The sequence below is a fragment of the Microcebus murinus genome, chromosome 15, assembly GCF_040939455.1.
Source record: "Microcebus murinus isolate Inina chromosome 15, M.murinus_Inina_mat1.0, whole genome shotgun sequence".
Taxonomy (NCBI): domain Eukaryota; kingdom Metazoa; phylum Chordata; class Mammalia; order Primates; family Cheirogaleidae; genus Microcebus; species Microcebus murinus.
The window spans coordinates 58,465,903-58,481,030 of NC_134118.1; the positions used below are offsets into that span (position 1 = coordinate 58,465,903).

Below are 15,128 nucleotides of genomic sequence, written 5' to 3' on the forward strand. Positions count from 1 at the left end.
CACCTTTAATATTCCCAGTCTATTTTTGTCCAAGGGCTCATGAAGCAAATCTTAAAGTCACAGAAAGCAGTTTATCTATTTAAGTTGAATAATCTAAATTTGTTTATTCAATGAACATGTATCACAGTACCTCCATATGAGGTACTGTGCTGAGCATTGTAAAGGAAATAAAGGTGGAGAAGAAAAAAATGAGACAGGCTTGTACAGATGTGAAGGTTGTGTCTATACAAGAGTGCCCAGCTAAGGGGTGCAAATGGGGACTGAAACATAGCTCATGATCTGTTTGACAAGCTTTTTGCCCTAACAGGAAGCTGTTACCAAGTGAGGTGAAGGAGTACCTTTTTCTAATTCACATAATGGTGCTTGGTAGACTAGCTAATGGTGGCTTTGGACAAAAATGCCACCAATCTTTCAATAACACATATCTGACTACAACATCCCGTATTATACTTTTCAATAGTTCTCCATTGCTTAAAAGAGAAAAAAGCAAGTTCAGTTGACATTCAAGTTCCTTCACATTTGAGTCTGGCCTACTTTTTCTGCTTCATCCCCTACTACTTACACAAGAAGACACTGTTCCATTCATATTCAGCCTTTAACTGATTCTAGACCACACCATGTTCTTTCATGCATCTCTGCCTTTCTATCTGCCAGAAATACTCTATGAGGGGAACTCATATTCAACCATTAGGACTCAGATAAAATATTCCTTTCTGGGTACCATCTATCTTCTTTAATCCCAGGTAGTGTGAATTAATCCCTTTTTTTTAATAGTATTTTGCACATCACTAGATCATGACACATAAACACATTATAAATATAAAGTATTTAGTTGTTTATAGGTCTTTCCCTCTAAACTGCAAGTCTTATTAACAATACCTAGGAAATAAAATTAATGAATAAAAAACATAAGGTTCCTAACTTCAAGTAGCTTATATAATACTTTTTTGGGGGAAGATGAAAACAAGATAGGTAAAGAAAATTACTGTAAGAGAAATACATACAAATAATGGTAAGGATGTTTTATATCTGCTGTTTAGTTTAAGGCACTATTCACAAGAACAGTAAAGATATATCAAAGATTCAGAGATGTCAAAGGGAGCTACAAAATAGTTTCAAAGAATTTTCTGTTAACTCAGAGGAACAAAGAGATCATGAAGACTCCTTAAGAGCATTTCAAAGACCTGGTTTCTGGTCCTGGGTTTGTAACTTATTTGCTATGGGACCCTCAGACAAGTCAATTGTTTTTGCTTGGGTTTAGTTCTTTTGCTACAGCACTGCTACCATAGAGTTAGGGTACTCAGATAACACATATGAAAAGACAATTGAAACTAGAAAGTGCCATTTTAGTGTATGCTAACGTTGACATTTTTGGTTGGTAAAATGACTTAGAATGAACACATAAATTTACCATTTATCCAACATGAATGTGCACAGAGTGTGAGATATTAGTTGCTTTGCTAAGTACAAGACCTGGTATCTGCCCTAGAGATTCTTCCTTTGGGGAGATGAGGCAACTGCTCATATTAAAATAACTACAAGAACAAATATGCTAACAGCTAAATAAGTGAAATGAAGTAAAAGAGTGCAAAAGGAGAGGCTATTTCTGAGTGGGTGGGTTATGATGGTTTAATGACAAAGTAGTGATTTCAGTAGGTTATGCAAGGAAGGATTACAGTCGCCCTCAGTATTTGAGGTGGACTGGTTCTGGAACTCCTGCAGACACGAAAATCTGAGGATGCTCAAGTCCCATATAAAAAATGGCATAATATTTGCATATAATCTATGCACATCATAGTATACTTTAAATCATCTCTAGATTACTTATAATATGTAATATGATGTATATACATCATCTTTAAATCATCTCTAGATTACTTATAATATGTAATATGATATAAATGATATATAAATAGCTATTTTATATTTTTAAATTTGTATTATTTTTTATTGTTGTATTGTTATTTTCTATTTTTTTCCCCAAATATTTTCTATTCCCAGTTGGTTGAATCCATAGGTACAGAACCTGTAGATATGTAGGGCTGACTGTATTTTGAAATTCTAGGGTATAGGTATAGAATTCTGGCATAAAAGTACAATAAAGAATAGAGAGATAACAAAAATCTCCAATAAAAATAGACTACTTGGTGATAGCATGTTTTTACAGGCAGTTTCTGATTAGTTGGGAAAAGTAGTTGCAGTCCATCTATAGGAGGTTGCTAAGTACTCTGCTTCACTTTGGAGACAGGTAACATTACTGCCAGCTGCTTTCTAACAACAGTAAGCAGAGTGCTTAAGACCAACCCAAAGGGTAGCCTGTCCTGCTTTAGGATCCTTATTCCTATTTCAAGTGTGTTGTTAGATAGAATGATCAGATAAACAATCTATACCAGATTCTAATACATTGATCCTGATTTTTTAGTTTGGGGAATACTGTCACAAAAGACTTCATGTAGGAAGAATACAGAGATTTTAAGTGGCTATAATTGTTCCTTCTGTTTTCACTGTCTGGGAGAAAAAGAAGATGTCAGAAGGAACATTAATCAGCAAGATGGAAAAGTAATTTAAGGCTCTCCTTTTATTAGCTATAATAGCTCAAGCATAGTGAATAGAACCCTTCTTGAATTAATGAGGCACACTAGAAGGTGATTTTTTAATGTCAAGCTGGCATGAAGACCTGGAGCCATTATTAGACCCAGGAGGGCATAGACTACAAAACAGAATTCGGGGCAAGACAGATCATTTTAATAAAATAGGAATAAACAGGCTTAGTTTACATGAAGTTTAAGCTTTTTTGAAGACTTAGTGTGAAATGTATTTAACTCTAACTGCTTTAAAAAGATTTTCTAGAGCTAGATTCATAAGATTACACTAAAAACCCACTATATTAAGCAAATTCTTATATTTTAAAGAAAAAGATAAGTGGCAAACTCAATTATCATTTAGCTTTCAGATAACTTATTTATCTGCTTATTGAATAAAGGCAATACAAAAACTATTACTATCTTATAGCAACATCATCCAACATTTTAGTGTAAATATAAATTATAAACAGATAAGAGAAAAAATGATGAAGGGGTAACATATGAAGCACTCTTTATGTGTCAGGCATATTTCTTTGGGTTTTTATATTTGTCATCTAATTTAACCCTCAAAACAACCTCAATCACATAGATATTTACAAATGAGGAAACTTAGGTTCAAAGGAGTACAATAATTGCTTGAAAGAAAAAGAACTAAGATTCTATTAAAGATCTACTCAATCACAACATCAAAATCCACCCCCCCATTGCCTCTCTTGGAAGTTGATATATGAAATAAATGCTATGATTGCCTATATTATTAATAAAATACATAGTTAATACCTGGCTCTTAGATATATTACCAATTTTACTTAATGAGATAATCAATAAAAACAGGGTAACATCCAAATGCAAATAAAAATTCAACCCTAATTTTACAGATACCAGTCTTTGGCCCGTGTCAACAAATTTCTATACACAGAGGAAATTATGTATCTTACTCATCACCTCTGTTCCCAACCACAGGGCACAAAGGGTAATGAGCCTAGTTATGATCTTTATGTGCACAAACTTGTGACAGTTGTTTTTCTGTTAGAAAGAAGACTTTTCCTAAAGTAACCAGAATTATTTGTTAAAAGACAAATGAAGCAGAATCTATTAATACAAACAACTTAAACAAAAATCAAAGCAAAAGAAAATAAACAAACAGAAAAATGTATTTCTTTGTGATTCCCATCTGCTCTTAAATGGCAACATGTTTTTCCATTAACTGAGAGCTACAGCCAAGAAGCTAAAAACAATGAGAGCTACAGAGAGAGTGAGTAGCACGCAGCAGAGATGGCCTGCTTGAGCCTCTCCTCAGAGGCTGCTCACTAGGGACTATATTCCTTTACCAGCTGGTGACAAACTTCCTCTCAAGATCATCCTGAGGCTTAAAAAAAAAAAAATAATAACCCATTCTATTAAGTGAAGTATCCCAAGAATGGAAAAATAAGCACCACATGTACTCACCAGTAAATTGGTATTAACTGATCAACACCTAAGTGGACATATAGGAATAACATATATAAGGTGTTGGGCAGGTGGGAGGGGGAAGGAGGGGATGGGTATATACATACATAATGAGTGAGATGTGCACCGTCTGGGAGATGGTCACGTTTCAAGCTCTGACTCGAGGAGGGAGGGGGGCATGGGCAATATACGTAACCTTAACATTTGTACCCCTATAATATGGTGAAAAAAATAAAAAAGTAAGAAAAAAAAATGCTTCAATTCTCTGTATACCCTTTCCAAGGAGGAAAAATGGAGAAACTCAGAGAGGGTAGAAGGAGCTACTTCAAACACTAGGCTAATGTAAGCCTTTATGGAGCAATGTTGATTGGGCAAAATAATGAGGTAAAAAAAAAAATTTTTTTAAAGTAATCTCCCCTCAATCCCATTCATTAAAAGTACCAGTATCATCTCCATCTCAATCATCCTCTACAACTTTTTAATTAAAAATAAAAATTAAAAATGTTCACTATACATAAACATTTTATTACTAAAAGATAATCAGAGTGCCAGGAATTTCCTCAACTCTGGCTCACCTGGCTACATTCTCATTCATATAGCTAACAGTGCACAGTTAAATAAAATTAATTTTACATAATCTTGAATATAATACACTACTCTCCTGTGAAAACAATTAATGACAGTATTTTCATTTTTACACTGAAAGTGGCCAGAGAGACACTCCAACTCTGAGGAAGTAGCTGTGCCTGCAGCAAGGAGTTGAGGACTCCTCTTATAACAAATAAGAAATAGAAGTCTGTTTTTATAAATAGAGTATTAAAATCTTTTTTCCTTTTCCCACCATAGTTTACTAAGTGTTCGTTAAACATATACCATGTAGTAGGGTCTATGCTGAAGGATATGGCCTAAGCCCGGGGAGGAATAAATTAGTTACATCAGTGTTTGTAAAGCATTGAGTCTACAGGAATCAGGTGATTGAGGTTCTGGCTTTGAATTCAGTTTATTATTTAAAAAAAAAAAAATCAAACCTAATTTTGGCTTTTGAACATTGTAGGCACCATTTTCATTCTGATGAAAATACAAAGAAAGAAAGAAAAAAAAAGATGAGACCTTATATTTTACCTGAAGCTAAATTTTACCTGTCCTAAGTTTCCTATTTACTGTTAAGATTTTTTAAGAAATGATCATAGTTCTCAAACGCTTGTGTGAACTGTGTAAATATTTAGACCAAAGAAAAAGAAAAAACGCCAAATGAAACAAACCTGTCTCATCCAAATTAGAAACCATGATACTACTAAGATGTGGCTATTGGATAAGATTTCTATGAAGTTGTCATAAATAATATACTGATTATAAGGAGGACCATGGTGGGATCCCCTCCCCATCCAAGCACTATGAACACAAAAACATAATTCAAGGAAGTGCAGAATTTTCTTTTCCTATATTTTTAGAAAATCTGACATAAAAATTAATCATAAGTGTGCTTACATGTTAGATCGGATAAGTGTACTATGTATGAACTAGCAAGCCGGTTCAATAATTGCTGGCACCAAATGAGTGTCTTTTTCTTTTTCTTCCCCTCTCCCTCTCCCTCCCCGTCTTCCCTCTCCCCCCTCCCCTCCTCTCCTCTTCTCTTCTTTTCAGCCAGACAGAATCTCACTGGCTTTTATTTTTGTTTTGCACTTCTATGTTACTACCACAAATAACTTCTAAGTGAGAAAGGCACATTTATACCTTCCTAACTGCTCTTCCACTTCACTAAACTCAAGTGTAAGATTTATGGTTTCTTCTCCTTGCTGTATCCTTTAAATTGCCATATCATATATGTGATGCCCGTGGTCTCAAATAAAAAACTGAATTCTAGAAATGCTAGCATCATCAGTTAACAGAATGTTCATTTTAACTTTATGAATGGTCATGCCAAAGAGATGTTCATAAAGATTATTGTTTCAAACAGGAGTTAAAGGTGAGCACACTCCAACTGCTTCTCAAGCTACATGGATTTTTTTTCCAGTGGACTTGAAAAACCTAAAGGATGAAAATCAAATACAGACACTCCTTGACTTACAATGGGGATATGTTCAAATACGCCCATCATAAGTTTAAAATGTCATGAGTCAAAAACACACTTATGCATTTTTGACTTACAATATTTTCAGCTTGATATTTTCAATTTATGAAGGGTTTAGCTGGACATAGTCCTATTGCAAGCTGAGAAGTATACTGAGCATGTATTGTTTCTGCATCATCGTAGTGCATCATTGTAAAGTATCAGGGTAGCACATCATTGTAAAGTCCAAAAATCATTAAGTTGTGCTACCAGAATTTGGGGATTGTCTGTACCCATATTTCTTGAGATCAAACAATTAGTAGATTTGGGATTTATTTTGGCCATTGTTATTAGCTATGACTGCATGATATAGTAAGTTCAGTTCCACATGTAAATTTACTTAAGTACTTTCAGAGTACCACTAATGATCTATTATATGCTCATCTTTTTCGCATAAAATGGACAAAACCAGGTAGCAAGCAAATTAGATTGCAGAGTCCCAGTGTACTGGATAATTCAGAATAAAAAGAATCTTTAACTTTTTACTTAAAAAATATTAATTTCGCCGGGCGCGGTGGCTCACGCCTGTAATCCTAGCTCTTGGGAGGCTGAGGCGGGCGGATTGCTCAAGGTCAGGAGTTCAAAACCAGCCTGAGCAAGAGTGAGACCCCGTCTCTACTATAAATAGAAAAGAAATTAATTGGCCAACTGATATATATATAAAAAAATTAGCCGGGCATGGTGGCGAATGCCTGTAGTCCCAGCTACTCGGGAGGCTGAGGCAGAAGGATCGCTTGAGCCCAGGAGTTTGAGGTTGCTGTGAGCTAGGCTGACGCCACGGCACTCACTCTAGCCTGGACAACAAAGCGAGACTCTGTCTCAAAAAAAAAAAAAAAAAAATTAATTTCTCAGTACAAATCCACATCAGTGGTATTCAAAAGAATAACATTGATTGCTATTCCTGTGTTGAGGTGCATAGTCCTTTTCTTAAGAAATACGTGTAGAAAAGATGCACAATTATTTAATGGAATTTTATTTTATAAATAAAAATTGCTTAAGAGTTGCTAAGGAGAGAAAAAATATTTATCTGCTATATGTAAAAGTGGTTTTCATATTTTCACAGAGGTTTTGCTGTTCTTGTTAAGAGTATACCGTCATAGTACAGGGCAGATGATCCCTTTTATGAGAGAATCATTCTTTTTATTTTTTCTTTAAGTTTATTTTTAAATTTTTATTTTAATTCCTTTTTTTCTTTCTCTTTTTTTGCCTCAGTGAAGAATCAACATTAGTGAGAAGAGAATCATTCTTAATATAAAAATATATTGAGATAATTTTCCAAAATTATAAAAGATGATAATAATAGAATCTCTTTGCCAAGCCCTTTACACTCACGAAATCCTAATTTCATTTCTATGATCTCCATGAGAAAGCAGCAGGGAAGGTTGTATTGTCATTTTCATTTGATAGGTAAAGAAACCAAAGTTCAGAGAAGTGTGTAATGGCTGGAAACTGCTGTATAAAGAAGCCCAACAGGAGAATTTACCTCTGGTCTAGTGCTCTTTTCCACTATATTATGTTACTTCTCTAAAGACTATGAGAAATAATAGAAGTAGGTAAAAAAACAGGAGAGCTATAATAGAGGCCAGCCAAATGCAATTTACTTAGTGATATATGTCATGTACTGCATTTCATGTTTTAAGATTTTTTAGCATACTTTTATTTAAAATAGTGGGAGCAAGCAGTTTCTTTTCCTAAATGACCTCAAGCCATTCCTTCCCTTCCACCAGCAAGGTATTTTGAGGGGAATTATCTTACCTCCGCTCCTGAGTATGTATCAGTTTGGAGAATTAGTTCATTCAAGTCAACCTCCTTACTGATTGGCATAGAGTGAAACTGCAGATTAAATATTTCCTTTCTTGTTGCTGCATCTGGTAAGGGTACATAGATGATTCTATCAATTCTTCCAGGCCGCATCAAAGCCTATAAAGAAGATGAGGCAACATGGATTAACCAGGCTCAGAACTGACATTCCACATCAAAGGCACCTAAGGAAAGAGCATATCTAGAATCTCATAAATAACCTGCTATTACCTTAATTAGTAAATAAAACAAGCACTAGAGATTCTATAATTTATGTCAAAGATACAAACAATGTCAGGAGTACTTTTGAAAGCAGAAAAGTATTATTTCTGGGAGGCTTTCAGATCCTCAGCAACTGTCAAGCCAGTTAAAGGATGACTATTCTTTTAGGAAAATGTGCTTGTTATTTGTATCAATTTTATGAAAAGGAATTTTTTGTAACTTCCTTTAATAATTCTTAAAATATGGTAAGCTGCTATTTCAGAGAGCCCACAAAGTAGCATATCTGATAAAATACTTTCAGAGCTGAAGGCTGTGAAATGACTTCCCTAATACTTTATTGAAGGTGACTGGCTAAATTATCTTAGAACTAATGAATTCACATACTCAGAAAAATTTAGTGAGCATGCATTACATACCAGACATTGTTCTTAATATTAGGAAAAAGCATTGAATAAGACAGATTATGTGTAAGATTGACTGTATAGATAGATATATCTGTGAATATACTAAAACCCAATAAATTAAATATTTTAAATTGGTGAATTTTATGGTATCTTGTAGCTCAGTAAAGCTGTTAAAAAAGAAGTGTGGGTCTGAAATGTGCCTGTGTATGTGTGTCTATTGAGGGAATAGGCAGCTTTTAGCTGAAGTAGTAAGAGATAGACTCTCTGAAGAGGTAACTTATGCAGATATCCAAAGGAGTTAGCCATACGAAGATTTAGAAGAACACTGAGGGTAAAGGGAACATCTTGTATAAAGGCAGGAATAACTGACATGTTCCAGGAAGACAAAAAAAATTAGTGTGGTAGAAGTATAGGGAGTAAAGAGAAAAAGAGGTGGGAAATGAGATCAGAGAGAGTTATTGGTAGATCATAAGGCCTTGAAAGACATGGCAAAGAGTACGGATTGTATTCTACTTGCAATGGAAGCCACTGAAAAGTTTTAAGTAGGAAGGTGAAATGATATGATTGACATTAAAAGATCATTGTTGTGAAACAATATCAAAAGATGTATATGTGTAATTAGAGTCCTAGAAGGAAAGAAAAAAAATGGGGTGGAAAAAATATTTGAAGAAATAAGAACCAAAAATTTCCCAAAATTGGTAAACAAACATAAATTGTGTAAGTATAAGATTGTGTAAGAATTTACACAATCAAGAAGCTCAGCAAATCTCCAACAGGATAAAAACAAGGAAAGCCACACCTTGACACAGCATAGTCAAACTGTGGAAATCCAAAGATGAAGAAAAAAATTTTTTTTAAATTAATTATCTCATCTTAAATGCTACAAAGATGAAGAAAATTTTGAAAGCTGCCTGACTGCATACAAGGAATGAAGATTTGAATTACCAATGACTCTCAAACTAAAATAGAAATGATAGGCTGGGCGTGGCTCATGCCTGTAATCCCAGAGCTTTGGGAGGCTGCGGTGGGAGTATTGCTTGAGGACAGGCATTGCAGACCAGCCTGGACAACATAGCAAGATCCCATCTCTAGCTCCCACAAAAAAAGGTTAAATAGAAATGATACTCAAGATGATAGATACCCCCAAATACCTCAATTTGATAATGACACATTCTATGCATATAACAATACGCACATGTACACAATATATAAAATAAAATAAAATAAATTTAGGAACATCTAGTAATCCATTAAAAAAAAGTTCATATCTGTAATCTTAGCCCTTGGGGAGGCCAAGGTGGGAGGATTGTTGGAGGCCAGGAGTTCAAGATCAGCCTGAGCAACATAGTGAGACATTGTCTCTACAAAAATTAATTAAAAAAAAAAATTATCTGGGCATGGTAGTAGCATGCACTTGTAGTCCCAACTACGTGGGAGGCTGAAGCAGAAGGACTGCTTGAGCCCAGGTATCTGAGGTTGCAGTGAGCTATGACCGATGCCACTGTACTCTAGCCAGGGCAACAGAGGGAGACACTGTCTCAAACACACAAACAAACAAAAAAACCACACACAAGGGAGTAGAATAACAAATTTAAAATTCGGAAAGAACAAAATTGTTATCTAAGAATTCTATTTCTAATGAAAATATCCTTTGATAATGAAGGAAAAATAAACTTATTTCCAGATAAAGGAAAACTAAGAAAATTTATTTTTAGCAGATCTCTACTATAGAAAACACTAAAGGGAGTTCTTCAGGTTGAAGGGAAATGACATGAGATGGAAAACTGAATCCTCAGGAATGAAGAGCACTGGAAATAAAAAATTCCAAAAATATAGACTGCCTCTACTTTCAAAACATTTTTAAAAAATACTCTTGTTGCTGGCATAATCAGAAATGGCTTTTCTTGAAGATTTAGGAGACACTCACTTATAAATAGTAGAAAAGAGAACATTTCTATATGTGTACTTTTGAATATAAAATTTCCAGAAAGAGGGAGTGATTCAAGTAAATACAGAAACTAAGGAAGACAGAAACTCAGGGATGCACATCCCCTAATTTAAAAAATAAAACAATGCCCCCATCCAAATGTAGCTAGGACCATACAAAAAACACTACAGAAAACACACACAACAAAACCTCATATGGTTGTTCTGTGGGAATTAGTTCTTAGAAAACCAGCACAAAAAAAAAATGACTATATTCTGTGAGGAATTAACTGTCCTCTGTCTCTGATCCGGGTGTCTCATGCTTTTTGCCTGTCTCCATGAAACTGTGGCAGGTGACCTTGTCAGCTTCCGAATAGCTAACAAGTTATCATTGTCCTCTCTCTTTGTTGAGGGAGCAGTGCTAGGGAGATGGAGTGAGGCAAAGGAGACATATGCATGGAGGTAAAGTCCCAGAACCTCCACGGTTCCTGACATGTATGTTACTAATAATCGAGGCTCAAAATATATAAAGCAAAAATGATAGGATTAAATATATCATTCCACAATCATAACAGAAGATTTTAACACTTCTATCTTGGCAGTTGATGGGACTAGAAAACAAAGCAATAAAGACAGAGAGACTCTGAATAAGGCTATCAACCACTTTGACGTAACTGACATTTAAAGATCACTTCTACCAACAACTGCAGTATGCATGTTTTTTTCAAGTGCACTTGATATATTCACCAAGACAGCCCATATTATGAGCCACAAAACAAGATGCAACAAATTCAAAAGTAATGAAATCATACAGAGCAGGGCTCTGACAAAAGAGTAAACTAGAAACGATCAACAGTAAGACATAGAAGAAAACCCGAAACACACAGAAATTAAACAACACATTTCCAAATAAGTTATAGGCCACAAAGAAAATTAGAAAATGTTCCAAATCAATAAAAATCTAACATAACAAAATTTGTGGAATGTAGTTAAAGCAATGTTTAGAGGCATATCTATAATTTTAAATGTTTATAGTAGGAAGAAAGAAAAATCTAAAATCAATGACCTAAGGGTTAAGAGTAAATACAAAGAAGGAAACAATGAAGATGAGAGCAGAAATCAATGAAATAGAAAACAAAACAATAGAGAAAATCGACAAAGCCAAGAACAGTTCTCTGGAAAGATTAAAAAAAAATGGCTAAACTCTAGCTAGATTGAACAAGGATAAAAGAGAGAACTCAAATCACCAACATCAGACCATACAGATAGTAGGATAGTAAGAGTATGACCAACTTTATGATGATACATTCAATAACTTTGATAAAAAGAATAAGTTCCTTGAAAAACAGTTATCAAATTGATAAAGATGAAACTGAAAATCTGAATAGCCCTATTTTTTTAAAAAAAATTAAGTGAATTCATTAAAAAATTAGATGTAATATAACCAACCTAGAATACCAGGAAAATTCTAGGTAGGCCCAAATGGTTTCACTTCTGAATTCTAGCAAAAAAGAAAAGAATAACATCAAAATTCTACAATCATTTTAGAATATAGAGAAGGGGCTATTTCTCAAGTTGTTTTATAAGGTCAGTATATTAACTCCAAAACCTGATAAGGGTATCACAAAAAATGAAAATTAGACTAATGACCCTCAATGAACACAGATACAAAAATCCTTTAAAAATAGAATCTAACAATATATAAAATGGATAGGCCATCATAACCAAGTAAGGGTTAATCCAGGAACACAAGGTTGGTTTAACATTCCAAATATAATCAGTATAAGTACATACATTAACAGAATGAAGCAGAAAAACCATGTGATCATTTTAACTTGTACAGAAAAAGCATTTAACAAAATAGAAGGATCCACTCATGATGAAAGTTTCTCAGCAAACTAGGAATAGAACTTCTTTAACATGATAAATGCTTATCTACTAAAAATCTATAATATCATATTTAACATTGAAATATTGAATGCTTTCTGCCTCAGATCAAGGCAAAAACTCACCATTTCAACTGAACATTTTAATAGGGGTGCTAGCCTTTGCAATAAGGCAAAAACAAGGGGAAAAAGGAGGAAGTATAGAACTTGGAAGATAAAAAAATAAAACTGTCTTTATTTGAAGGAGACATGATTGCTTATATAGAAATCCTAAAGAATCTATAAAACAACTTACTAACAAGATCACAGAATACAAAGTTAATATTTTAAAAATCAATTGTATTTTTATACATTAAGCAGTAAAAATCTATTTTATGGAAATCCATAAGAAGCACAAAACATAAGTAACTTAGGATTAAAATTAACAAAAGAACTATTTACTAAAAAGTACAGAACATCCTTGAGAAAAATTAAACATGACTTTCATAAACAATATTACAAAAGTCTAATCTTATCTATAGTAACACAAAGCAGTCCAGTGGTTGAAGGGAGCTTGACCAAGAGGGAAAGATGGACTTCAAAGAGGCAAAAGTAATCTTTCAGGGGGCATGGGGGATGTTCCATACCTTGATTGCAGAGGTAGTTTCTCAGGTTTACACATATGTCTACATTAGCTAAATTGTACATATGTGTTGATACACTTTATTGTATATAAATAGTAACCAAACAATTGACTTAAAAAAGAGTGATGATTTGCCTTTGCTAGGTTCTCAGTATTTATAAATCAGTAAATTTAAGGGTGAGAGATATTTTTAGATCTTCTCAGGAAGGATGATCTTCTTTGATTAAGGAGTATGGGAAAAATCACATAAAAAGTCATGTCAGAGAAAACTAATTTAGTGAGCTTTTAATAGATCAATTTCTATAATATGGCCATAAATATAGATGGCAGATATCATAACAATTTCAATTTCATAGCTCTTTTTGTTTGCATGTTTTTCTTCGTTTGTGTTTTGTTTTGATGTTCCTTATCTGTTCGTGCTTAGAGTTCCAAATAGGTTATTAAAACTCACAGGATCATTACTATCGTATCTCATACTTCATAATACTCCAGTGACTGTTAACAAATGTAATGGAAAAAAGTATTTTCTATTTAAATAGGTTTGGGGAAAACTGGGTCGAAACAAAATTAAAGTTTTGTATAGGTTTCTATATGCAGCAATTTTTGGAGCCTATATTAATGGATATTAAAAATCTTAAGGAGAGTGCTACAGTAGTCTGCAGAATTCTATTCCCAATTCCCAAATTTTAATCATGGAACTTCTCAAAAGTTAATATTCCATTTCCACTTTGGAAAATGCTGTTGTATAGCTTTTCTATATGTTATTATATAATACCTAGAACAGAGGTCCTCAAACTTTTTAAACAGGGGGCCAGTTCACTGTCCCTCAGACCGTTGGAGGGCCGGACTATAGTTTAAAAAAAACTATGAACAAATTCCTATGCACACTGCACATATCTTCTTTTGAAGTAAAAAAACAAACAGGCAAAAACAACTGCATGTGGCCCCACGGGCCGTAGTTTGAGGACGCCTGACCTAGAAGATGGTTACTGCCTACCAAATATCTATTAATTCTTAAGTTATATATAGATTACCAGGCAAAAATTCAATTAAGAAACATAACACAGTACATATATTTCCTTTGTTTAAAACAAATGCTTTAGCTATGTGCAGACTATTCTGACACCTAACATTAACTCATTAAGTAGAAATGATGCACGATTAGCTTCCTTGAAATATATTTTACCAAAGAATTCAAAACTCCATTTCAATCATAGGGATCACTTTTCCTCTACTTAAAATGAATATAGGATTCAGGAAATTAAGATATATTTTCAAATTATTAAAAATGTTATCTGGGATAAAGAACATTAATATTTATATAACCCCTAAGAATCTATAAAACATTTTCCACATATATTTCTCATTTCACATTCAAATACTCTCCCAAATTCTGGGAATTAGATATTGTTAGAGCCCTATTAATATAAAGAAAATGAGACCTAAGATCATGCAATTGCAGAAAATGGGCTGAAATCTGGGATTTCTGAATGTTGAACTGGTTCCTTTTTATTTTACTATCCTGCCAATACATGATATTTATCATTAATGGACAAACAAAAAGATTCTCATTATGAAATACCACATAGGTAAACATAATCAATTTAAATAATTCTTCCATAAAAAAAAATAAGCATCTACCATGTACCAAGCCCTGTTTTAGTTGCTGAGGATATACTGTGAATAGCTTGGTTATATTTTTCAAGTTGAAAAATATATCCTTTTCATCATTCTGGAAAAACTCAAATTCTAGACTATTTTAAAGTTTCCTTTCTAATAGCTGAAAGAACAACACAACAAAGGATACACAGCATACATGTCAGCTAAGTCACTGGAACACTAGGCATACCTCTGTGCTTCCCCGCACCCCCTCCCCCAGTTGTGGCCGTCCTTAGGCAGTACTGGTTGAGTACACTTCAATGATTATAACGTAGTCTGGGCCAACAGCCAGCTAACCTTTTTCTGGCCTGATATTGTCAGTGAAAGTTATGCTTAAAAAATAGTAGGAAAGAGCCTTCCTTCCTCTAGAACTTTGAAGGAGTTAACACGCTTCCCACAATTTCTTTAAAAACATTGTTCTGGGATATTAAGGTGGAAGAATGTATTCTGAATGCTAGCATGTTC

At 34.0% G+C, this 15,128-nt stretch overlaps 1 protein-coding gene across 1 annotated transcript in view; it reads right to left on the bottom strand.

The window, feature by feature from the left end:
• Nucleotides 1-15,128, bottom strand: part of AFG2A (AAA ATPase AFG2A) — a 312,707-nt gene that overhangs the window by 57,245 nt on the left and 240,334 nt on the right. The window contains exon 15 of the mRNA XM_012784173.3: nucleotides 7,900-8,064. Coding sequence (XP_012639627.2) covers nucleotides 7,900-8,064 — 165 coding nt within the window. The remainder of the gene's footprint in view (nucleotides 1-7,899; nucleotides 8,065-15,128) is intronic.